General features: G+C 46.7%; 2 protein-coding genes across 2 annotated transcripts; one reads left to right on the top strand and one right to left on the bottom strand.

Moving 5' to 3' along the window:
* The first annotated feature begins 1,113 nt into the window (after positions 1-1,113).
* LOC130890425 (H-2 class II histocompatibility antigen, E-D beta chain-like) lies at positions 1,114-21,665 on the top strand. Its single transcript, XM_057794345.1, has 5 exons — positions 1,114-1,213; positions 15,498-15,764; positions 18,414-18,695; positions 19,418-19,592; positions 21,641-21,665. The coding sequence occupies exons 1-5, from the start codon at positions 1,114-1,116 to the stop codon at positions 21,663-21,665; spliced, it is 849 nt and encodes a 282-aa protein (XP_057650328.1).
* Positions 21,666-21,881: 216 nt separating this feature from the next.
* Positions 21,882-26,817, bottom strand: LOC130862064 (H-2 class II histocompatibility antigen, E-U alpha chain). The gene is made up of 5 exons (XM_057751451.1): positions 26,701-26,817; positions 24,220-24,465; positions 23,513-23,794; positions 22,845-23,013; positions 21,882-22,233 (listed from the first exon to the last, which is right to left on the bottom strand). The coding sequence occupies exons 1-4, from the start codon at positions 26,780-26,782 to the stop codon at positions 22,856-22,858; spliced, it is 768 nt and encodes a 255-aa protein (XP_057607434.1). The 5' UTR covers positions 26,783-26,817; the 3' UTR covers positions 21,882-22,233; positions 22,845-22,855.

The following is a 26,817-nucleotide window of genomic DNA, read 5'->3' as shown; positions in this document are numbered from 1 at the left end:
CAAAAATTGCTGGGAGATATTCACTGACTAATTATGGGTAGAAAATGAACACTGGCAAAGAGATTGCAGTAATTTTTTGGGAAGTTTTTAACAACAAATATCCCAAAAGCAAGGGACTTCAGCTTATAAAAAGAACCAATTGGGTCCATCCTCACATTGAGTGGGGATCACCAATATCTGGAGCCCCTACAGTCTATACTGATGCAAACCAATCAGGAAAGGCAGGTGAGGAGGAAGGTGGGAAGGAGCTGGAAGTAATTGAGGGAAGGGGAAACATAATCAAAATATATTGTATGAAGAAAAACTTTAAAGTTCTAAAAGCCAGCCCTTGGTACAGCTCTGAGCATCAAGTCAGGTGCCCCTAATCTTTAGCAATAACGTCCAGTGATTTTCACTGCAGGGTGGGAAATCCTGCCCTGAGAAATATCAAGACAGATGAAGGGGTGACTATCAGAACAGAGTAAATGAATGTTGGGGTTCCTATACTGAGCTGTCACTCAAAGTACAGTCTTAAGCCATTGTGTTTGTGTTAATATAACCTGTGATTACTATGCAGCAAGAGGTTTCTATTTCACAAACAGTATGATTGGTTACTATACGGTAATTCATACCTTATGTTTAGTGACTGTCTTCTTAAACACTGTGTACGCCTCCCTGAGCTAGTTTTCTTCTGTCCTTTCTCAGGATAAAGTAGGAGGGGAATGAAGAGTAGAGAGATTTCCCTCAGCAAATGGGGAAGTCACGATGGGAACCGCAGTAGGGACTAGCCTCCTGCAGGTTAAATTGTCCTGAGGTGGAGTGATGGTGTCAAGGCTAACCTGAGAAGAAGAGGTGGCTCAGCACGGTGTCCAGTCAAATGCTGCAGACACACACTGATCAAAACTTAACAAGCCTGAGCTGAAACCCTCTGCTTAACAAAAGAAACTGAAAATTTCAGCAACACCTTCGCACTGAACCTCTGTCCACCAACTGATGATACTGCCCCGCTCTGCTGCTGATTGGTTCCTCAGCACTGAAGGTACCGGGCTCAGCACCAGTGGGTGGAGCCGCTCACAGTCCTCAGTCAGCTAGGCTGGCCTGCTTCTGTGGCCACCATCCTCTCCTCTCCTCACCATGATGGGTGTGTGGCTCCCCAGAGGCCTCTATGTGGCAGCTGTGACTGTGGCGCTGATGGTGCTGAGCCCTCCCGCGGCTTTGGTCAGGGACCCCCGACGTAAGTGCGCACCTCAGGGGCTGAGCAGCTGCGGGTGGGGAAGGCAAAGAACCAGCTTCCTTGGTCTGCACTAGGTCTTCTTTCTTGTCGTTTTTCTTTGACTGCCTCTTTCAGTCATAGAAATCTCAAACTATTTCCATATAAAAGAATCTTGGATGCTCCTTTGAGACCTGTGAATGGACTCAAAAATGGATCCTGTCCCCCTTCTTCCTCCAGCCTGATCTCACATTTCTAGGGTTTGGAAAAGATGAAGAAATCAGAGTGTTGAAATAATGACCTGCCCAGAACCTCTCTAAAATATTAAGATGATTTTTTTTTTTTTAAAAAAAGAAAGAAGCTGTGTAATTAAGGCAATTGGGCAGCCCCATCCTAGAAGACTGTGTTGTGCCCTCCCTGGGATCCGTGGCATTAGGACTTCTGGCTAATAAGCCAGGAGGGATTGAGGGCATCTTCTCTTCTCTCTGAGCCCCAGTGTTTATGAGCCCTGCAGCGCTGTGGGGGAGGTGCTGTCGTGGGAAGTAGTCAGTGTGCTCTCCCTATTGAAGGGATCTGGAGCCAACTCTGGTACTCAATGCTTGTATCAGCCTCCTAGACAAGGAGCATCCATGGTGTGCTCCCTGGTGCCCTGAAGACTTTGCCGTTCCTCTGACAGCTCACTCGGGATGGCATTTGCTGTAGCTCACGCTGGCCCACACCCTTTCTCTAGCAACAACCGCCTTTCTGCCTGAGTATAAAGGAGGGGGTTCAACTGGTTTTAGACATGAAATTCTATTTCCATATATCTACAGCGCTCAGAATCAACAATTTCATACAACTCAACCTGTACACCCCAAGCAGGGGTACAGATAGCATGAAGCCTACGAACTTCTCCTGGGTTAGAAGCCAAGCAGCAAATAAAGACCACTGGTCTGCCAGGGTTTCCCCAAATCTTGTAGGTTCCTTCATCTGGCTGTCTGTTCTCCATCATCCATGTCGAGTTGTTGGTGTTTACAGTTCCTCTCTGACCTTTCCCATTCCATGGTGCAAAACCTAAGAAGTAAATATGTATTATGTATGCATGCATGTGCGTGTGTTTGTGTGTGTGCGTATGCACATGTGTACATATGGTGATTTCTTGTAGTGCTAGAGTCTATGACACAGTATTCAAGGACTCACAGCGAGTGCATGAATATTTTCTTCATGATCCTATGCAGGGAAGTAGGACACAAAAATGGGAGGGAGAGAGGGAGAGAGAGAGAGAGAGAGAGAGAGAGAGAGAGAGAGAGAGAGAGAGAGAGAGAGCTACATTTACAAGTCCACATTGACAGCAATGATCCAACTCCCACGATGAAGTCATTGCCCCTTTGATTAAGATAAGTCCCCATGGAAACGGTCACTTATTAAATGTTCTATATTTCTTGTCTCTGTTGTAAGGGAATGGTGTTTCCACCACACCAACTTTAGAGGAGGCGCACACACCAGAGCATCAGAACTCCAAATTCACGTCTTTCTTTCCTGCAATATATGAGGGAGTGGTACCTCAAGGTATCAGGGAGCCTCCCTTTATGGCTTATCTGGCCCCAGCCCATCTAGCAGCTTCCCTGTTTAGTCCAGAGATCAACCTCTCACGTGGATATACCTGGCTTTGCCTTATGGAGACTGTAGTGGCCTTAGCCCTGTGGTCCCCAGGTGGCATCTGGGTGAGGTCTCTTTGTGGTAGCCCAGCCCTTGCAACAAAACCTGGGTCATACTTCACGTGAAATCTGGATGGAAACCCCCACAGCCGACAGCCCTTGTTCTCAGGGCACCTGCAGACTTAGCTGCACATTGAGGCCACCACAGTTAACAGCTGTGACCTCTGGGCTAGTTGGTAAACCGCACTTCCTCGAGCTGTGGATTGGGGGGTGGGGGGTGGGGATGGGAGAAGTGAAGAAGCATCAAGTGTGCCCCTTCCTCTTCAGTCAGAGTTTCCAAAATAAAACTCAGGGTCAAAAGTTCAGTCTGAGAAGCTGAACTCAGACAGCAAGCAGCATTGGGCTGGGCACCCCATTTCTTATTTGCTGCGTCCCGCACCCTTATGCTGGGCAAATGGCTGCAGAAGGCTGTCACCCGACAGAATGAGAGCGGGCTTATGCTGCTAACCACAGGATGGCACACGGAACAGCGCCTGCATGCACATGTTTAACTGTGTCTCCTTCAGGAAGGCCTCGGGATTTGAGAAGAGTAAGATTGGCTTTGTCTGCTCTGGAATTCACTCCTCCATGTCAGCGTCTTTTCTGGGCAGTGAGAGTTTTGTCTCTACCGCTGATCTGGCTTCCAAATGTCTGTAACTCCAGATCCAGGAGACTAAACACTCTATCCTGGCTTCTGTGGGCATCACATGCAAGTGTTACAAATACAGACAAGCAGGCAGAAGGAAGCAAAAGTTTATCTGAGGGCTAGTGAGGTGGCTGAGTGAGGAAAAGGCCTGCCATCAAGCCTGACAACCCGAGTTTGGCCCCTGGTCCACATGGTGAAAGCGGAGAACTCTGAAGTCCTGATGTTCACACATGTGCCATGACACACACACACACACACACATACGTGCGCGTGTGTGCATGCGATATGACGTAATTAAAAACAAGCAGAATTTATTAAATATTTTATTTATAATTTATTAAAAAATGTTTCTTTCTGAGTTACATTGTGTTGATATCACGCACAAATATTTAAAATCTATTTTCATTACTTTTTTGTTTGTTTTTAAGTTAACGTTTTTATCATATCTTTTTTCTTTCTTTTTATTGATTTTTGTTGAACTCTACATTTTTCTCTGCTCCCATCCCTGCCTCTCCCTACCCCTAAATCCCTCTCCCAAGGTCCCCATGCTTCCAATTTACTCAGGAGATCTGTCTTTTTCTACTTTCTGCTTTGCATGTAGATTAGATCTATATAAGTCTCTCTTAGTGTTCACACTGTTGTCTAGGTTCTCTGGGATTGTGGTTTGTAGGCTGGCTTTCTTTGCTTTATGTTTAAAAACCACTTATGAGTGAGTACATGTGATAATTGTCTTTCTGGGTCTGGGTTACCTCACTCAAAATAATGTTTTCTAGCTCCATCCATTTGCCTGCAAAATTCAAACTGTCATTATTTTTTCTGCTGTGTAGTACTCCATTGTGTAAATGTACCACATTTTCCTTATTCACTCTTTGGTCGAGGGGCATTTAGGTTGTTTCCAGGTTCTTACTATGACAAACAAAGCTGCTATGAACATAGTTGAGCACATGTCCTTGTGGCACGATTGAGCATCCATTGGATATATACCCAAAAGTGGTATTACTGGGTCTTGAGGAAGGTTGTTTCCCCATTTTCTGAGAAATCCTTTTTAATTGTGTGTGTACACACGAGTGAAGAGAACCTCAAATCCCCTGAAGCTGGAGTTACAGGCCGTTAGAAGCTACCTGACTTGGTAGGGTCCAGGAGCCAAACCTGGGTCCTCTGTAGCAGCAGCAAGTGCTTTTAACCCTGAGCTGCCTCTCAGCTCCTGACACGTCAGTGTGTGTGGGGTGGGACTCCTGACATGTCAGTGTGTGTGCAGTGGCTGGTGTCCCCTGACATGTCAGTGTGTGTGCAGTGACATGTCAGTGTGTGTGCAGTGGCTGGTGACCCCTGACATGTCAGTGTGTGTGCGGTGGTGAGTCCTCACATGTGGGGGTGTGTGCAGTGGCTGCTGACTCCTGACACTTCAGTGTGTGCAGTGGTGACTCCTCACATGTCGGTATGTGTGCGGTGGCTGGCCATCATGCTAAGCATCCCATCTTCCCATGCACCAGGCATTTATACATTGGAATCCCTTACTCTTCTAGCCATATTTATGTGCACTGTAGATTGTTCTAACTCTGTAATAACCCCACCATGCTGCAGAAAAGCAAGAATGACTCTGAGACTTCCTTTGGGTCTCTTTCCAGCTTAGTCACCTACCTTCCTCTGCCATCCCAGGCTCTAGTGACCACCCCTGCTTTGGTCCTCATCCAGGTTGAATTTCAGGTCACAAGTAGGTGGGAATATGTCGCATTATTTTTCTGAGTCTGGTCCATTTCCTTTAGCTTCCCGTTGCATCCAGGTTGCTCGCAGCGATGGGGCCTCTTTCCCTTCATGACTGAGTAGGATTCTATTGTGTACACACACTTCCTTTACCCATTCGCCCCTGTGCAGGCATCTCTGCTGGCTGCACTTCGCTATGGGGAATATCACTGTGGCAAACAGATTTCTTTTGGGTACAAAGATTTCATCTTCGGGCTGATACCTACAAGTGTTTGGTTTTTATGGGCAACCTGCAACTGTTCGCCATGATGTCTGTTCTAATTTTTATTTCCTCCATCCTCACCAGCAATTATTAATTTTTGCTGAGCCACCCTGCCTGCGGTGGCAATGCTTCTCTGTAGTTTTTTTTGTTTCTTTGTTTTTTTGTTTTTTCGAGACAGGGTTTCTCTGTAGCTTTGGTGCTCGTCCCGGAACTAGCTCTTGTAGACCAGGCTGGCCTCGAACTCACAGAGATTCGCCTGCCTCTGCCTCCCGAGTGCTGGGATTAAAGGCGTGCGCCACCACCGCCCGGCTTCTCTGTAGTTTTGGTTCGCACTTTCTTAATGGTTAGTGAAGCTGAGTATTTCTCAAACACTTACTGGCCATTTGAACATTATGTCTTGTTCTGAGAGCTCTCTTTATAGCTCCCTTTCCAGTGTTTTAATAGGCCTATTTGGGTTCCATTTAAAAAAGATTGTTTTATGGGCAGTCATGGTGCACACCTTTAACCTCAGCACTCCAAAGGCAGAGACAGGTGGATCTCTGTGGGTTCAAGGACAGCCTGTTGCAGAATATTATTTTAACTCAGCAAGGATGTGCTACATTTGTTTATGCTGAATAATATTATTTTAACTATGTAAACATATGTTACATTTGTTTTGCTGTGATTATTTTAACTGTGTAAAGGCGTGTTACTTTTGTTTATGCTGCGTTTGTTTAATTAGGAAAAGATGTGCTGCATTTGTTTCACCTCGCCTGCCTAAGGCACCTGATTGGTCCAATAAAGAGTTGAACAGCCAATAGCTGGGAAGAGAAAGGAAAGGAGAGCTGGCAGGCAGAGAATAGATAGGAGGAGAAAAGAGGAAGGAGAAGAAGGAGAAGAAATGAGGGACACAGCCAAAGCAAAAAGCCAGGCAAATGCCAGTCAGACTTAGAAAATCATTGAAAGTAAGATATGCAGAAGTAAGAAAGGTAGATAAGAGAAAGTTAATTTAAGTTAGAAGAGCTAGCCGGAAATGAGCCTAAAGTAGGCAGAGCATGGAAACGAATAAGTCTCTGTATCATGATTTGGAAACTTGGTGGTGGCCCAAAAGAAAAAGCTTGGTACAGCAGCCTGGTCTACAAAGAGAGTTCCAGGACAGTCAGAGATGAGAAACCCTGTCTCAAAAACAAAATTGTTTTATATTTATGGGTGGCTTAATTGTATGTCTGTGCAGCATGAGAATGCAATGCTCACAGAGGCCAGAAGATGGCACTGAATCCTCAAGAACTGGAGTTACAGACAGCTGTGAGCCACCATGTGAGTGCTGGGATTTGAACCCTAGCTCGAAGTCATAAGAGCAGCCAGTGCTCCTCACCGCCTAGCCACCTCTCCACTCCCGGGATTGGTCTATAGAGGTCTCTGTTGACAAGTTCACTACCGCTACAGAAAGGGCTGCTGTCTCCTGCGGGCCTCACCTTCACTGGGTGTACCAGGTCCAACAGCTTTTGGGTGGATTACTTAGGCTTTCCTGTGTCGTCATGCTTGCAAACATGAATAACTTCCTTCCGATTTGGATACTTCTGATTCTTATTGTTTAACAGCCCTTCCAAAGGCTTCCAGTCAGGCACTGAGCCAGAGCCGTGAGTGTGGAGGGCCTGAGTCTTCCCAGATCCAGGAAGAAAAGACTGTAGCTCCACCCACTCCGACATGACTGTGGGCTTTTACATACTGCCATTATCATTTTAATGTACGTTACTCCTATACCTTTTTTTTCTTAGTTTTCTACCATAAGCAGCATGAATTGTATCAGAACCTTTCCTGGCGTGTTGTTTATGTGTTTTACACCTTCAATCTGTTGGTGTGCTCTCCACGCTCATTTACATATGTCAGACCACCCTTGCATCTGGAAGATGAATCCTACTTGGGCATGACCTATGAACTTTTGATGTGCTGTTGAATTTGATTCACTAGAGTTTTACTGGAAATTTTGGCACCTTTGTTCAGAAAACTGAAGAGTGTAACTACGGAAATGAATTCTTCAAAAGTCTCACGGACTCTCATTATCGGCCCTTTTTGTTTCCATCTGTCTTCTTGGTTCAGTTACTGTGAGCTGAGCTTGTCCAGGGGTTTATCCCTCTGTTCCAGGCTTGCCCAGTGTTTGACAAGGCTCCTTCAAGGCAGTGTGTCATGGCCCTTGTACTGGACAGCTAACTGACAACACCCCCTTCTTAGTCTCGAATTGTACTGACCTGGACTTTTTCCTTTTTGTTTCTCTGTTAGAATAGCTAATGATTTTTCAGTCTTGATAATCCCTTTAAAACCAGCGCTCTGATTCACTGATCACTTCTGCCACATATCTTTGCTTTACCTTATTAATTTATGATCTGTACCATTTTTTTGTCTTCTTGGATTTTAGGTCTGGGTTACTCTTGCTCTTCTAACTCCTTCAGATGCATTGGCTTTTGTTGCTGTTTATTGTTTTATATCATTTTATTTTTAGTTAATGCATTTATTACTAAAAAATAGGTTTCCTTTAGCCAAACAAGGAATAAGTAAACAAATTCAAAATGGAACCATTTTGAGAAAACAGTGCAGAAGGGGCAACCGCCATAGCAGGTGGAGTAAGCCTGACTCAGGATAGGGGGTTGTGCAGGTGAAGGACTGTTCTGGAGAATGGAAATTACCAGAAAGAGGCAAGGCACGCAGGAGAGGGAAACAGGGTTGAACATGGTTGAAGTACATGCTATATTTGATTAACGATGTCGGTATGAAACCCCCACCTTTGTACAACAAACATCCTCTAGTGTACAACTCTAAAAACAATAAAAAAAAAAGTCCTCAAACTTCCTGTTCCTTTTGCTGATACCCACAGATGATATTTTGTGTAGTTATTTTTGTTTCTTTCTGGAAAGTTCTTTATTTTCCCTCTTAGTTTCTTCAGTTACATATCGCGTATTTAGGGACATGTATAACCCACCCCTGGTTGTGTTGCTTCCACTTTCCTAATTGGTTTTTATTGTAGTTTTACTTTATTCTGGGCTGGGATGATGGATGATACATTTGATATAATTTTGATGCAAGTAATAAATTTTGATGCAAAATTTATTGAGCCCTCATTTATGGCTCTCCATGTTCTCTGTCCTTGGGAATGTGCACGTGTTGCTAGGACAGCTGTGTGCCCTGCTGCCCTTGGATGGTGTTCTGTGACTTCCGTCAGGTCCGTTGACTGTGCCCTATAGTTAAACGCAATAGTTTCCTTGATGATTCTCTGTTCCTTGAGGAGAATGGCATGTTGACAACCCTACTTATTAATGTATTTCTAATTTAGATCTATTTCTCTCTTTAGGTCTATTAATATTTGATTTCTATACTATGGTATTCCCCTATCAGGTTCATGATACCTGCCTATTTATACCTAATAAACCACTTTGTTAAATGTATCATTGTGTCAATATGCAAAGGCCTTCTTTGTTTTTTTTTTTTTTCACTTTTCAAAATGTAACGTCTGCTTAACCAGGTAGAGTACTGTTACTTTGTCTCACTTAGTTTCCATCTGTGTGATGTGTCTTCCCAGCCTTCATTCCTAGTTTCTATGTAACCTGTTTGTAATGTGATGAGTTTCTTGTAACCAGTACATAGTTGAGTCTTGTTTTTCTTATCCTTTCAGCCAGTAAATATCAGTTGATTGATGAATTTAATTCATTTGTATTCAAAGTTATTTTTTATTACATTTTCCTTCCCTTCCTTCTTCTCCCTCCTTTTTTTTCTTGGCTGTATGTACAGAGGTCAGAGGACAACTTTCAGGGGTAAATTCTCTCTTTCTACCATATGGGTTTCATCAGGCTTGCTGGCAGGTGCTGTTACTCACTGTTGCTCTCTGTCATTTGGTGTTACTCAGTTACTCACTGTTACTCAGTGTTACTCACCGAGCCTTCTCCCCACCCATTATTTAGGATTCTTATCATAAGGTAGGAACATCATTCTGTAATTTTCATTATGTTTTTGTGCTTTATATTTTTGCTTCTTTCTAGTTCTCTTAATTTTTTTTTAAAGATTGTTTATTTAATATGTATACAGTGTTCTGCCTGCATGTATGCCTACACTGAAGGCCAGAAGAGGGCAGTGGAACACAGTATAGATGGTTGTGAGCCATGATGTGGTTGCTGGGAATTGAACTCAGGACCCCTGGAAGAGCAGCCGGTCTCTCCAACCCTAGCTCTCTTAATATTTAGTTTTATTTTTTCTCTCATTCAAAGTTTTTTCTCTTTCATGTGCATGCCCTATTTGCTGTATGTATTCACATGTCTTCACAATGTCAGTCATCATCATTTGGTTTCTAATGTCAGATTCTTTTGCATATTTCTTATAAAGCTGATACAGCAATGCTAAACTTTCTCAGTTTCTAATGATGTCAGAAATAGTTTATTCTCCTTCATAGTTCAAGGACATCTTTCTGTATATAATAGTCTTAGTCAACAGGGAGCCTTTTTTCCAATAATTTTTCCTATTCTCTTCAAGCCTATAAGGGTTCTTCCAGGAAATCTGATATAAGTCTAAGGGGCATTCACTTTATGTAAATTGGTAGTTGTCTCTTGTTTTAGGATTACTTCTCTCTGTCTCTGTCTGTCTGTCTCTCTCTGATTTGGTCTCTGTCTCCATTTCCCCTACCACCACCCGTGTGTGTGTGTGTTCTTTGTCCCACAGTATTCTCTCTCTCCTGGTGGCTCAGCCCCATCTTTGAGAGTGCTGCAGTAGTCTATGTTTTCTGGTACTTCCAACAATCTTGTTTGCGTATGATATGCTTCAGTGAGGGACTATTTTGGGGAGAGCTAGTGGGGATTCTTTGAGCTTCTTTTATTTGAATGTACCTTGTAATTGTGTCATTATTTTGATTTCCCAGACACTCCGTATACTTCCATCAGCGATCTGCCTATGGAGAATTGTGATTTTAGAGGTATTGCGTTTCCTTTACTGGTTCTTGTGCTCTTTCTCTGGTGCGTGTACAACCAGTGTAACATTTGCTTCTTCCAGTGTTACTGGATTTTGTAATAAGTTGTTTTTCTCATTTAAGTAGGTGTGGTACTTTGAATGTAATTGGCCCCCATAAGCTCATAGGAAGTGGCACCATCAGGAGGCATGGCTTTGTTGGAGGAAGTTTGTCACTATGGGGGTGGCCTTTGGGGTCTTCTATGCTCAAGCTATACTCAGTGAGACAGACCACCTCCCCTTGCCTGTTGACCAATATGTAGGACTCTCAGCTCCAGCACCATGTCCTCCTGCACACTGCTGTGTCCCACCATGATGATAATGGACTGAACCTCTGAACTGTAAGCCATCCAATTTCATGTTTTCCTTTATAAGAGTTGCTGTGGTCATGGTGTCTCTTCACGCAATAGAACACTAACTAAAACAGTAGGCTATAGAAAGTCAGGGCAGTGGATGTTTGGAGCTTGGTTACAGTAGAACTCAAAAGTGTACTCAGTGCAGTTTACCCATCTTTGCTTAATGACAGCATCATCTGCATGCACTGTGCTGCCTGAGTTTATGTCAGCTTGACACAAGCTGGAATCTTCAGAGAGGAAGGAACCTCAATTGAGAAAATGCCTCCATAAGACTGGGCAATAGGCAAGCCTGTAGAATATTAGTGAATGATTGGAAAAGGCCCTGCCCATTGTGAGTGGTGCCATCTCCAGGCTGGTGGTCCTGGGTTCTATAAGAAAGCAGGCTGAGCAAGCCATGAAGAGCAAGTCAATAGGCAGCTCCCTCCATGGCCTCTGCTTCAGCTCCTGCCTCCAGGTTCCTGCCCTGTTTGACTTCCTGTCCTGACTTCCCACACAGATGAACAGAGGTGTGGAAACATAAGCCAAATAAACCCTTTCCTTACCAAGTTGCTTTGGTCATGGTGTTTCATCATCGCAGTAGAAACCTTCAGGGGTTCATAAAGGTTTACAACTTTGCAGTGGGTGCTGGCATCCGTGGTGTGTGACTAAGCCTAATCAAGAGTCCAGCCCTGATGGCAGCGTGGGGTAGGATGTGAAGAACACTGAGCTGAAGCACAGGCACAGGCAACACCAAGGGACACAGCAGCCTCTCCCAAGAATGCTCAGGATAGATGCGGGAGACAAGGGGTCTAAAGGTTGAGTGGCTAGAATGGTAAAGCTATGAATGGGATTTCCCTAGGTCCTGAGAACTAAATGGGTCTCATGGTTCTGGGGTCTGTGGCATCAGTAACCACAGGCTTAAGGCTGTGGGGCACATGGGGGAGGAGGGGACTTCCCTGTGTACTTCATCATGCAGCTGTCATTGGTACTGAGGTTTGTGGTACTCTTAGCAACATTGGTGGAGTTATCTACTCAGATGGTCTCTGTAGATCTGAAGGGACAAGCTAATTGTTATCAGGGGTTTGGGCACTGGAAGCTGTGGTCTAGAGTCCTAAGGTGTGGAGACCTTTGCTGAGTTGCTTGGGCCATAGTTAGACAATTTTAGGCTTGTGGCATGGTTGTCCACACTCTAGAGATGCAGAAAGTGGAAGAGACTTTATTCAAGGCCCTCAGGCTAAGCATAGTAGTGCAGAGACTTGGGGCTTTTCTGCCATCCTGGAACTATAGAATATGGATATGAATGTCTGTGTAAACTGGGTGGTGGTGGCACACGTCTTTAATCCCAGCACTTGGGAAGCAGAGTCAGACAGATTTCTGTGAGTTCGAGGCCAGCCTGATCTACAGAGTGAGTTCCAGGGTAACCAGGGCTACCCAGAGAAATCCTGTTTCAAAAACAAACAAAAAGAAAAGAAAAGAAAGAAGGAAGAAAGAAAGAAAGAAGGAAGGAAGGAAAGAAAGAAGAAAGAAAGAAAGAAAGGAAGGAAGGAAGGAAGGAAGGAAGGAAGGAAGGAAGGAAGATAAAGAATGTCTGTAGATAACCTACAGCAGCCTATGGCGGCCCATGGAAAGCTGTGGCGAGAATAGGGCTCATGGCACTGTTAGCTTCAGGACACGGATGAGTCTGTCCTTGGGCCTCGGGGACAATGTAAGTGATGCCACATTCCCAAGGCCAAGCAAGACTGGATGAATCTGAGATCGGGGCTGCTGGGAGTCACACACCTACAACTGTAGGAGGAAACAGGGTTTTGCCAACTCTTGCTAGGCACATGTGAATTCAGTCAGCTCTTTAACAAGCTGTCACATGCCAGAGGTTGTGGGATGGAGAGGAGGCCTTTTCTGACCCTAAGAGAGCAAGTAGGATGGACTGTGAGTTTCTTACCATGGCAGCAACTGGTCCTGTGAGATGCTGAGGAACATCTGCCTGGGGAGGTGCATACCAACCCAAGGCTTCTGCTGGCCTCAGGGGCTGGCTGTCAGCTTCTGAAAGATATCCTCTAACAGTGACTGGGTAACAGCATGGGTTACTGGTACTGTGTGGACCAAGGCAAATCCCTTCTCTAGAGCTGTGATGTGGGATTCCCCCTCTGTATGCTGTGAATACCATTGGTGAATAAAGAAACTGCCTTGGCCTGTTGGTAGGGCAGAACTTAGGTAGGTAGGGGAAAACTAAACTGAATGCTGGAAAAAGAAGGCGGAGTCAGGGAGAAGCCATGTAGCCCCGCCAGAGACAGATGCTGGAACTTTACACAGATTACTAGAAATGGGTTAAATTAAGATATAAGAGTTAGCCAATAAGAAGCTAGAGCTAATGGGCTAAGCAGTGATTTAAATAATATAGTTTCTGTGTAATTATTTCAGGAGCTGCTGGGCGGCCTCATTACAGCAGAGCTGAGCAGTTACTATTAGGCCACCAAGCTCCCCAAACAGTCCCGTGTGAAAGGACTGTCACTCTCCTGCTGGGAAGGCTGCCGACTGTGTCTATGACAGGGTGTAGGGGTCCTTTCCTGCTGACCTGTCCCCTACAGTGCGGTTTTGCCAGCTGTGATCTGCAGGTGCAATGTCCCTCACAGCACTGATGTTTGAACACTCAGTCCCCTGCGGTACTGTTGTTCCTGAAAGTTGTGAGACCTTTAGGAGGCAGAGGATTGCTGGAGGAGGTGTGTCACTGGGGGTGGGCCCTTCAGTTCTATAGTTGGACCACTCCTGATATCTCTCTGCTTCCTGACTGCACAGGCAACGTGACCAGCTGTCTGGTGCTCCTGCCTCATGCTCCTGCCTCACGCTCCTCCTTCCTGCTCCTGCTCCTATCTGGTTCTCTTGTCTCCTGCTCCTACCTTCTTCTCCTGTCTGATGATCCGCCTTGTTCTTCCACCCTTGTGCCTTCCCCACCATGACAGACTATCTTTTATCCTTTCAAGTCATAAGTCAAAATAATATAAAATTAAAATTCACTAAGGTATCCATGAGGTTGTTTCTTATCAAATATTTAGTTACAGCAGCAAAAAGCAACTAATACACATCTCCAAACGAGGACCTGAGGTTGAAGCTTGCTCCTTTTCTCTAGTACAGGAGATTGAACTCATGACCTTGGGTGTGCTAGGTAAATTCTCTGACACTGGGCTACACAATTTTTTATGTTTTGAAACACTGTTGCAATATTGTTATAATTGACACCAAATTCATCACATAGACCAGGTGGACCTTGAATTGCCATCCTCCTGTCTCAGCCTCCCAAGCATTTAGACTAAAGAGACACCACTATGCTGGCTGTTGATTCACTTTGCTTTTTGTTTTTGTTTTTTTCTCCTGAGTTACCATGGCAACTCTTTGATTTGCTTGGATTACCTATTGCTGATTGGCTGACGTTCAGGGTTCTCCCTCAACTCTTGTCCTTTAAATGAGTTTTCCCTTTGTCTTTCCAGTTCTTCTCTGAACTAGAATCAAGCCCTGTGTTCTGACATCTTGGCTGGTATCTACCCAGGGAGTTTTACATGAAGTGTGTGGGCTGTTATACACCAAGACGTATCTGCCAGATTCCCCCATTCCAGCCTAACTCTCTCTTGTTCTATCATGGATGTGCAAGGTGGAGAAGTCAATTGACTCCACTGCGCATTTGTTAAAGGGACAACAGTGGTGCCTGCTGCACAGAGATGACTGCACAGGATGTCTGCAAATAAGAACTTTCTATTGTTTCCCTCTGTGCTGGTGTTACCATCCCACCAGCTCACTTGTCCCACAAATGCTTCCTCCACAACAGTTACACACCTGGAAAGCCACTCCTAGTGTCCTGTGCCGTGTCATTAGTGTCTGCCTTGTTATTCCATTAATAGAAGTGCCTCTGTTTGAATTTTCTTATCCTTAGATAATTTCATCACTTCCTTCCACAATTTCTAGCTCCAAATGCAGAAAGAAGAGATTGAGTTTTCCCTCGTAGGGTTCCCAGGGTCAGCAAGGCCTGGCACAAGGCCAGTACTCAGGGGTGTTTTACAGTGATTCTAGATGGGTGCTATTTCAGGTGAGGGTGAAGACCTGTGGGCATGAGAAGGGGCAGCAGGTGGTTGAGAAGGGGGTCCCTGTCCCACGTGGTTTTTGTGCTGTTTAGTTTTAGCTGTCAACTTGACACAACTTGAATTAAATCACCTGGAAATTATCTATATCAGGACGGCCCATGGTCAAGTCTATGAGAAACTGTCTTGATTCTTAGCTGCTGTAGGTAGACTCAGTCCACTGTGGGTGGCACCATTCCCTAAGTGGGGGCCCTGAAGATAGGGGTATCAGAGAGGAGGAAGCTAGATGAGGGACGTGAGGCTCCATGTGCTTATTCTTTCTCTGACCCTCCCTGTGGACATGATGCTGTAAGTTCTCGCCTTGGCTTGCAGGCAGTTGTAGACTATGCACGGAAATTATCATCCAAACAATCCCTTTCTCGGCTATGTTGTCTTTGTCAGGATATTTTATTGCAACAGCAATAATGAAACCCAATATTTTCCAACTGCTTCAGTCGTTCAAGATGGACACATGGTGGGGTACTTGGGAATTAGAGGGTACAGGAGACGAGTTCCTTGCAGGCGTCATAGTTCCCTTTGCTGACCTCCCGGTTTGGGACATTGCTTGAGTCTCCTCCCACACAGCCTGTAATAGTGTGTCCCTGTCCCCACAGCACATTTCCTGCTGCAGCTGAAGGGCGAGTGTCATTACCTCAATGGGACGGAGCGCATGAGGACTGTGACCAGATTCATCTATAACCAGGAAGAGTTTGCACGCTTTGACAGTGACATTGGGAAGTTCCTGGCAGTGACGGAGCTGGGGCAGCCCATAGCCGAGGACTTGAATAGCCAGAAGGATGTCCTGGACAATTATCGGGCCTCAGTGGACAGGTGCAGAAACAACTACCAACTTGTTGATTGGTTCCTGTTGAACTTAAAAGGTAAACATTGGGCTGGAGGTGCACAGGTGAGAGTGTGTGTGTGTGTGTGTGTGTGTGTGTGTGTGTGTGAGAGAGAGAGAGAGAGAGAGAGAGAGAGAGAGAGAGAGAGGGTTCAGGTCATGTTCTGTTCTCACAGTTCTCAGTCCTCGTGGTGGGTGACGCACAGAAACCTGTAACTCCAGCCCCAGGGGATCTGAGTCTCTCTACTGCCCCCATGAGTATTGCACACACACATACACATACTCATACACTCATGTACACACATAATTAAAAATAAAGTCTTTTTAAAAGTCCCCCTTTTGTCTGTTTTCTTTCTTGGCATATGTATTTTTACATCATTGAAATGGTTAGACAGGCTGGAGAGACGGCTCAGGGGTTAAGAGCACTTGCTGCTCTTCCAGAGGACCCAGGTTCAAGTTTCCAGCACTCAAACTAGGTAGCTCACTCACAACTGCCTGTAGCTCCATCTCCAGGGCCTTCACCCTCTTCTGTCCTCCACTTGTGGCACACACACACAAACACACATATAAAGAAATGAAGATAAATCTTTTTTTAATGATGTGAAGCTGGCTTTTAGGCACAATTTTGTTCCTAATGCACTGCGTTGCTGTTTTATGCAGTACCGCTCATAACGAAGTAGCTGCAGCTTCTTCTTCAGGTGAGGCGGGTTCGCACACACTCAATTCTTTAGACTGTTGTTTTTTGTGTGTGTGTTACCAAGTATTTCAGAACAAAACAGACACAAATGTGCAAAAGAGAGAGATTCGTGGTGGAGGATCAGTGATGGGAAATAGTGGGGCAGCGGCGAACAGAATGTATTATGTACCTTATGAAATTGTGTAAGGACAAGTTTAATTAATTATGTAAAAGTAGAACTAAAATTAAAAAATTATAAAAAGGAATACCTCTCCTTTATTTTTAATGCCCATTTCTTTCATTTCTGTGTTTCTATTGCATGGTTCACACTGGCAGGGAAAGTACATTCTTTCTCTAAGGGTGGTGGTTTGAAAGAAAGCGACCCCCAGAGGGACTATTAGGAGGTGTGGCCTTGTTGGAGGAAATGCGTCATTGTCGGGGTGGACGTTGAGGTCTCTCTTGCTCAAGCGTCATTCAGTCCACACCACTTCCTGTTATCTGCCAGATACAGGACACTAGGCTGCTTCTCCAGCTGCAGATCTGCCTGCACGCTGGCATGTCCACCATGATGATAATGGACTGACCCTCTGAATTGTAAGCCACCCGAATTAAATGTTTGCCTTTACAAGGGTTGCCATGGTAATGGTTTCTCTTCACGGCAATAGAAGCCCTAGCTAAAACACTAAGCTTCACCCGCCGTCCACAGCTCTGGCTTCCAGCGTTTTCCTCAGTGGCTTGCAGGCTTTCCCATCCACATTTTAACCAGGCCCCATGCTGCTTAGCTTGTTGAAAATATAAGTTGTTTTATTTTTAATTACACGTGTGTGTGCATGTGAATGAGGTACTCACAGAGGCCAGAAGAGGGCACTGGATCCCCTGGAGCTGGAGCTGCAAGTGACTGAGCCTCCAAAAAGAAACTTGGGCTCTCTGCAAGAGCAGCAAGTGCTTTTAACTGCTGAGCCATCCCAGCCCCCCAGAATCCTTGCTTAGCTTCTGAGGTGAAATTGGGCCTATTCAGGGCTGTGTGGCCATAGACTGTGGACTCGCTCTGCTGACATTTCACTGACATTTGATGGGTGAATTCTCCAGTTTGGGTTTATTTTTATTTTTATTTTTCATTGCTTTCTTTGAAGAAATTTTTATTCATGAGAATTTCTAAAAAATTGTCAATGTGTCAATCAGTCCTAGAAGTGTTACTTGTAGGACTGAGAGGAAGCATTTCCCCAGGCTCCTCTTTTAAAACAAATGCCCCTTGGAGGCTGGTCTGTGAAGGAGTTTCCCAAGACCAAGCCCTGGTAACATGGAGCCCCAGTCCCTGGCTTGTGCTCAGAAAGAGACCACCAGTTGTACAGTGACAACAATTGTGATTTCAGAACAGAGTCCTCTGGTGAGTTTCACATAGTGTGTATGTGTGTACATGTGTGTGCATGTGTGTGTGTGAGCGCATGCATGAGAAAGACAGACAAGAAAGAGAGAAGAGAATGCCGTGTCACCTGTGTGGAGATCACAAGACAGCTTGCAGGAGCTGTTCTCTCCTTCCACTGTGTCGGTCCTAATGTAATGACCTTTTAGATTTTTTCTTTCTTCAAGACATCTGGGAATCACCTCCCTCTGCACCTGTTTCCCAGGGTAGAGCCCTTCCTGAGCTATTCCAAGGTGTATGTGCATGGAGGTACTGTGCCCATGATCCAATGCCAGTGCTTTCAGTTGAGAAACTGGAGATATTTCAGTTCAATGATAATTAATGTTTCAGGCTATAAAATAAACCTTACCATTTCCTCAGACCCAGCTGACCTACTATTAGGGTAACATCACAAGAAGGTTTGGGCGGCCAGCCTGGGGGCATGGAGACAGACAGGCGGCCAGCCTGGGGGCATGGAGACAGACAGGCGGCCAGCCTGGGGGCGTGGAGACAGACAGGCGGCCAGCCTGGGGGCGTGGAGACAGACAGGCGGCCAGCCTGGGGGGACAACTCCACCTCATGACTTATTCTCACCTCCCCTTCTCCTCTAGCTGAGCCTCAGGTGACTGTGTACCCGGCAAAGACACAGCCCCTGGAGCACCATAACCTCCTGGTCTGCTCTGTGAGAGGCTTCTACCCAGGCCACATTGAAGTCAGATGGTTCCGGAATGGCCAGGAGGAGAAGACTGGGGTCGTGACCACGGGCCTGATCCGGAATGGGGACTGGACCTTCCAGGCACTGGTGATGCTGGAGATGGTTCCTCAGAGTGGAGAGGTTTACACCTGCCAGGTGGAGCACCCCAGCCTGACCAGCCCTGCCAGAGTGGAGTGGAGTGAGTGGGAAGCTCCTGTCCCAGCGAATCCCCGCCCACCCGGGAGGGGCGTGGCTTACCTCTGCCTGTCAGCTCTCTCTGGCCCTGAGAATCCCTGCCTACCAGAAAGGGGGAGTGGCTTATTCCACAGAGAAAGATGTGTAGAATTCCAAGTTACTGGCTTTTATTCCTCGCCTAGTTCCATCTCTCCACCCACATACGGGCTGATTAAGTCAGGAGCTATGTGGTAATGTTCCCAAATAGAAAGCCATTGACAAACAAAACATTTAGATAGGCTGGTTACGATGTGTCAGTGATGACAGATATCCCCCATACGGCACACAGCATGAGCTAGGTTCTCTGGCAAGAATCAGAGAAAAGTGTACCTCTAAGGTTTAGACCACAACTCCAGGAAGGAACTGAAATTAGAGCCACCTCCTCTGGACAGCAGTTATTAAGAGTAAAGTGGAACCCGGGCAACACTACCCAGCCACCAGCTGCTGCTGTGCTAGGAGAAATGACGTCATGAGTTTCGTTATAAGGGATAGTGTAGATTTATAAAGCAACACCAGATAGTTGCATTCCCATCCATAGCTGCAGCTAGTCTTCCACTGTTTCGTGTGATTCTGAAATGTCTTCCCAGAAGCGGCCAGTTCTAGCTCCCCTAGTGCTCCGAATATCAGGACCTCAATGAGGGGTGTTGAATTTGAGATTAAAAGCCCACACCTGGCTTTCCTCCTCAGGGGCTCAGTCCACGTCAGCACGGAAGAAGATGCTGAGTGGAGCTGTGGTCTTGGTGCTGGGTCTGCTGTCCCTCCCAGGGGGGCTGTTCATCTACTCGAGGAACCTGAGAGGTAAGGAGCTGGTGGGGCCAACATTCTCCATAGCATTTCAGGGGAGAGTTGTGGCTTCGCTAAGGTTAGTTACCAGGGAGTCGGTAGAACCTCTGTGAAGACAGCTGTCCCCCAGGTGAGCTCAAAGTCTAAGCAGCTTCCAAAGGCACCTCTCTGTGGGTGCTGGAGAGCAACCCGAGGAGCAGTGGCTTGCAGATAAGAGAAAGACAGGCAGGCAGGGAACAGGCTGAGAAACGCACAGGGGAAGGAAGAGCCGCTGGGCACTGCCAGGGTCTGGCCAGGTGGTTTGCACTGAACCTTGTTCCCTGCACTTACTGAAGGCCTGGGCTCTGAAGCAGCTTCGGCTGGGACTTGAGAAGTTCTCTCTGCTCACGACCATGCTGTCAGGGAGGCCTGAGGGGGTGAGATAAGCTGCTACAGAGTTGGGTCTGAAAATGCCACTGTCCCCTGTGCTCTGCAGGACTCCGGGGCTGAGCTGAGGTGACAAGGCTGAAGGAAGGCGCTCTCCTCTCTCCATGTCTGAAATCTTGTCCTGCCTGCTCGAGTTCCTCCATTGGCAGTACTTCCCCAGGACCTGCCTCCTCCTGGCTCTGGACCCTGCAGACTGTGCTCCCTGATGGCCTGCTCAGCCCGTGCCTGGGCCTGCAGAAGTTCCCTCCTCTCCCCTGTCCTGTCCCCTTAAATTACCCTGTCCTTTGTCTAGTGCTATAACATGAAATCTAATTGTTCCTAATAATAAAAAACCTAGAGTCAGATATAAGGGTTAATGCTGGAAGATCAGAGAAGCAGAGCAGCCAGCTACTAGAGAGTTCTTACCTCCACCAATGTTCAGACCAAAGGGGCGATCCTGTCTCTACGAAACCTCAGACTGAATCCTCAGACTGAACCCTCAGTCTGCATCTGAGCTCCTGTCTCCTCCCGCCTTATGTTCCTGTCTCTGCCACATCACTCCTGTCTCCACCTCCCTAGTGCTGGGATTTAAGGCACGGAATTCCAAATGCTGGGATCACCTTTGTGTGAGCTCTGTTTCTCTTTTAGACAGATTCAATCTCAAGTAGCCCAGGGTGGCCTTGAACTCACAGAGATCCATCTTTCCCCTGAGTCCTGGGATTAAAGGTGTGAGCCTGGCCTGTATGGCTGACTAGTGTGGCTAGCTCTGCATTCAAGTGCTCGTCAGGCAAACTTTGTTACAGCACAAACAAAATATCACCATACTTTTGTCTGTTTTGGTTTTTTTCTTCCTAATTTTCTGGTTATATCAAAAAGGAACCAATTAAATTTTGTATTCTTTGAAATCCTAATACCTTTTGTTTATTTATTTTGCCATTTTTTTCACTGCCCAACACCATAATGCCACAGTGTGCCCTAGGTACCAAGTGTGGAAGCTTTGGGTGTCTGTGCCTGTGTCTGATGGGAAAAGCAGGACAGCTGGCTTTCCCCAGATCAAATAAATTCCTTTTTATTACAGATTTCATAAGATAGCAGTTCTTTCAAAAAAAAAGAAAAAGAAAAACCTTTAAATCCAAATACTAAGTTCTTGCACAATTCATTTTCTGAGTCTATCCAGGCGATCAAGTGCTTTTCCCCATTTTTCAGTTAGTGTGGACTGCGTTCACTGATTCAGTTAGCGTGGACAGTGTTCACTGACTCAGCATGGACAGCGTTCACTGATTCAGTTAGCATGGATTACGTTTACTGATTCTGTTAACGTGAACCAAGTATTAATTCTGAATCTCTTCTTTAAAAAAATTACATGGGGTGCTTAGACATAAGTATGTCATATTTATATATTTACATCATTTCCACCCATCCCTCTCCCCTCCAGCTCCTTCCATGATTCCTCAAACACTTCCTCTCACTTCCAGAATCCATGACTTTCTTCATACACACACATGCACGTGCATATATACACACGCATGCACATACACACGCATGCACGTACACACAGGCACATATAAATGCATGCATGTGCACATAGATACACAGTGAGTCCAGTTAGTGCTGACCTTATTTGCATATTGAATCTCTTTAAACTTTCTTTGAGAATGTCATATGTGTATAAAATGGGGTGAGGTTGGGGAAGGTCACGTTCACCCTCATGTCCCCCTCTAGCTCCCTACAGATCTCCCCACACTGATCCTGAGTTTGCAGCACAGCAGCCCTGCTCTGGGGTTTGTCTGGCGAGGACTCATCTTCAAACAATAGCATCTGTAGAACGCTAGTGAACCTGGGGTTTCTGATTAATCCCAAAGCTCATGAAGGTACTCAATGTTCAGACTTGGAGGGAGCACACGGATTAATCGGGCCCCTCCTCTCCACCAAGAACTCGGTCAGACATGAAAAACACCTCACAACCCATCCAAGATGTTTATTATTTGTAGGGGAAAAAAAACACAGTTTGGAGAAACAGCAAGCAGTGAGAGAGCAGAAGATACTTCCATGCAGTGCTCTGAGAGTCCCACAGCAGAGGAAGAACGTCGTGATATTTGTCGGGGGAATTAGGTGGTGATTGCAAAGGACGGAAAATAGAAAACACAGGAAGGAGGCAGAGAACCCAGCTACACATCAGACCAGAGAACCTGCCGCCATTGTGGAGACTTAAGGCCGGAGACTGCAGAAGGTGCGGGTCTCCGCTGAGGTGAACAACTGAGGCTCAGCCGATGTCACAGCAAGTTTCCTCGTTCAGCTTCTATTGAAGGTATCGCCTGTGGTGGGACACACATGGTTACCAGGGCGTCAGCTTCCTTCCTTGCCCCCTTGATCATTTGACGCTGCGGAAGTCCTTAAGTGTCGATTTGGGTTCCCAACATGAACTGCTAACCCTATTTTGCACAAAGGTCATCATGCCTTACCTTTTTCTAGATCCCCCTAGAAGCATCTTTCATACTAAAGGATCAATACCAGTCATTGACTCAAGAGATTTCCAATTCCTGCCATGGATCCAAGAGCCTAACTCCAAAGACTTCTGACTCCGGCGGCACAGCTGCTGCCTTGGAACACTGAGTTCAGAAGTGCCTGAGTCTGGGGACTAACTTCCCCAAGTCACCAGGACACTGCGTTCTCAGTGAGTCAATGGTCTTGGGAGCCGAAGAAAATTTCCAAGACTCAAAATGTGGTCCAGGAACACCCACAGAAGGGATCATGGATCCTGGAGGTTTGGGATATCAGCCAATGCTAAGGCTTGATCCCTTCCAACAAAAGGAATTAAGAAGCAGGACTTTTCCTGACCCTTCTCTTAAAGGCTCCATCACCCCCCATACACTTTCTTCCCTCCAATACCCTCACATCTGTGCGCCTCCGACTGCACATAACCCACCTCCAGCCGTCTCACAGGGCTCCTTGGCGGCGTTCTGTAGCATTCCGTCTTTGCATACCCTTGATGATGAAGACAACCCCAGCAATGATGCCCACTAGGCCCACAAACAGCCCGAGAGCACACACCACGTTCTCTTTAGTTTCTGGGAGGAGGGTATGCTCTTCAAATTCTGGGGGAAAAAATAAAGTAGCTGTCAATTACTGCGGTAGGGAACAGCAGTGGTGACCAGTGCAATAAAGAGAATGCGTTCTGAGGGTGGAGGGGTGGCTCCGCAGTTAAGAACTGACTGCTCTTGCAAAGGACCTGGGTTTCAGTCCCAGCTTCCATAGCAGCTAACAACTGTCCATAGCTTCAGTTGGAGGGGATCTGACCTCCAAGGGCACTGGACACAAACATGATACACAGACATACACACAGGCAAATACCCACACATGTAAGTATTTTTTAAGTGGAGGAGTCCTGTTAATGAGAGAAGAGAAGGGTATAAATCAACGTTATGAAACACTGAACTCTTAGTTTGTGGTGCTGGGAATTGAACTTGAGGCCCACCCATGAGAAGTGAGCGCTGTACCACTGAGCTGTTCCCATCCCTACACCGAGAGTGCTAAGGGTCCAGAACTGAGCATCACCACAGGATGTCTTAACGTGAACCAACAGATGTGCCGTACCCCAGTGCTTGAGCAGAGGCTCCTCCAAACCCCAGTGCTCCACCCTGCAGTCATAGTAATCTTCCGTGGAGGGCAGGAAGGTCAGATAGTAGAATTTGCGGAAGAGGTGATCATCCCTGGGTAGGAAGACAGTTTCTGACACGCCTGTGGTGACAGGCTGTCCGTTCCGAAGCCAGGTGACGTTGACCACGGGAGGGGAGAACTTGTCGACGAAGCAGATGAGGATGTTGGGCTCCCCCAGACTCACTGGACTGTTGGTAAGCACAGTCACCTCTGGGGACACTGTGGGGGACACGACACAAATCAGCTTTCCATCTCTCAGCGTGTTCCTCTCCTTTCCACACTGGCATGTGATACAATTCTACCTCAGGACTCTGAAGCTGTGCCCTGAGGAGTCCTGCCATCCTATACCCAGCTCCATCATTTCGGAGTCAGTATTGCGGTGTGATACCCACCCACGCCCACCCCCAACCTGTTCCTAACTTCCTCTGTGTAGACTCGGGGCAATGACTTCATGAGTGACAGTGGGTGAATAAGCCAAGACCAGAACAGAAAAGCCCTGAGGGTCTAACATCTCTGAGCCTGTGACCTGAGGATTGGGTTTGCTGAGCTGAGCAAGCTTAGGTCTCAGCGAGCTTAGGGAGAGATTTCCAGATCATCTGTCTTAAAGCTCTGAGGAGGAGGGGATGCCGAGGAGAAGGGAATACCATTGGTGTCTGGAGTGTGGTTAGAACGCTTTATCATGATTTCCAGGTTAGCTTTGTCCACAGCTAGGTTGGCCAATGCACCCTGAGCTTCGAAACTGGCAAACTGTCCGAATTCTTTAAGTCTCCAGATGGTCTCCGACTTTCCAATATCCACGTGGAAAATCTCATCACCGTCAAAGTCAAACATATACTCTCCTTTGTCGTCTGGGGAAAGATAGAACTCCGCCTGGGTGATTCTGTGCTCCTCTGAAAAGAAAGGAAAGGAAGTTAGGGAGGGAGATGGAAGAGGGAGACGGAGGACCCACATGTGTGCATAGGAGGGGATGGGTGGGGGCTGGCACAGGTAGAATAGCAGAGGAAAGGTTGGGGTTTAGGAGACAAGGTCTGGGTGATGGACGTCCATGCTGAGCAAAGCAGGGAGGTGAGAAAGAAGGGAGCTGTGTCAAAGATGGAGAATGGATGAGGGAGGCAAGACACAGCCTTCTTCATCAACCCACCAGTCAAGTTAGTGTTGTCCTCGTGTGCCTGCGTATGAGGTCACCCATGGAAGCATGAGCCACCTACCAGTGGCCACCCCCAACACACACACACACACACACACACACACACACACACACACACACACCAAAAGAAAACTAACTCTTCCTCAGCAGCTGTCAGCTGTAAACAACTCCTCGGCGAGGGGCGGGGCCTCCAGAGCCCCTCCCAATCCGTGCTGGATTGTTTAACTGGTTTGGGCAGGTAACCACAGCCACTGCAAGTTCATTCAGGTAAGCAACAGACTCCTCACATCTGAAAGATAGGGTCTCACGGGGCCCGCCCCATCCTCTGGCTCTTAGGTTCTTTCTGCCCTCTCTTCTGCAATGTTCCCTGAGCCTTGAGGGAGAGGCAGGTTGATTCAGAAAACACAATTTGCGTGGGTGTCTAATGACCTCAGGACTTTAGAAACCTAGCGGCATTGCATAAGAAAGAAAGTTCCCGGCCCCTGCTGTGTGGATGTAAATCACTCAGGACGCACACCAGTCACCAGCGTCTTTTCTCCTGGTGCTGTGCTCTCTGAAGGGAGAAGATATTTGAAAGGATTGATTAGGAACTCTGGAACTAAGCACAGCGCGACACCTGATCCCTTTCCCTACCCTGTGATGGGAGCAGATCACTATCTACTCAGTATTTGAGCTCTGCTGGAGTCCCGCTCCACCAGGATTGATCTGAGACAAAAACTTTCCTAGCACCTCCTCAGGCCTCTAACAAACACTGCTGGCAGTTCGTGGCCAGAAACTGCTCTAAGCCCCACAGACTAGACCGTTAGAGTCGTAAGTGGAGCCTGAGGTGCCCAGGAGGTTGAGACAGAGAACTTGCAATGTTGTGAGGTCACTCCAAAGCTTCCTCTGCGAGAAGGGGCATCCCTGGGTTGACCTTGAAACTTGACCTTTATCTAAACACCACTTAGAGTGTGACTAAGCTTTTGCGGGACCCGGTCTGTTATGATTGACAAGGAGAATAACCAACAGTGAGAGAGATGAGGAGACCACTGCTTCTCTGCTGTCTTTAGGAGTAAGGTGACCGATTTTAATGTTTGACCCAGGGACTCATTTTACAGTTGCCTCTCTGCGCAAACATATATTCTAGATGCCCCTTCCCTCCAGCCACACCCACACAGGAAGAGCATCTGCCTTCCTAGTCCTTGAGCAATAGAAGCCCAAGCGGCTGCTGCACGGCTGGAGCTGAGACTCCACCTGACTTATTTCTTTCCGGCCTAAAGCCATCGACCGGGTCCCCTGGACGCAGAGCCCTGCTCAGAGCAGGTGTCTGCACCAGCACACAGTATTTCCTCTGAGATGATGACAGAGTCTGCTGTGTAGTCTCCGCTCGCTCAAGCCGCTACTCTCTGGCAGGTGTAACTCACTAGTGGTGACCTCTGACCTTGCAGCCTCTGCTGTGTCACACCAAGGGGTGGGCATCACCACCACTACCCCAAGGGCCAATCAGTTAAACACACTTGCCTGCCCATCCTCTGGGGTCGATTTGGCAGTGCCTGCGGTTGAAATACAACAGGACCGACGTGGGGAAAACGAGCTGCTGGGTGCGCAGCCAAGAACAGCACTAAGGGCTTCTCAGGGATGCTTTTCCACTTAATCTTCACAACGTTGTGTAGGACTTCTAACTATTAATTTTCTCTAAAAAAATTAAAGCCCAGATATATACCCTTGTTGGTGCCTTTTAAAAATGACTTCCCCATCACCCCAAAGTCTGTCCTCTGCCGTGATGGCGGTCCTCGGCAACACATGCCTCGGCTTGTCTTGCTCAGCGAAGTGTGCCCTACTCCACGTTGGAAGGAAGGATTTCCCCTGAACTATAGCTGTGTTATAACCTTCAGATTCAGACCCACAGGACACTTGTCACTCTTGCTCTTCAGCCCAAATGCTGTCTTGCAAATGCTCACCATCTACCATCCCTGGTTCTGCATTGCTTAGCACTTACCTTTGATAGCCCATGACTTCTGGGGGCTCATCAGGACAGCCATGAAGAAAAATCTTAACACCAGGGCTCCGCTTGTGGCCATTTTCTTCTTGCTGTTTGGTGGGGTCGGAAGAGATC

The sequence above is a fragment of the Chionomys nivalis genome, chromosome 19, assembly GCF_950005125.1.
Source record: "Chionomys nivalis chromosome 19, mChiNiv1.1, whole genome shotgun sequence".
Taxonomy (NCBI): domain Eukaryota; kingdom Metazoa; phylum Chordata; class Mammalia; order Rodentia; family Cricetidae; genus Chionomys; species Chionomys nivalis.
This window is presented reverse-complemented; position numbering and strand designations above follow the sequence as displayed.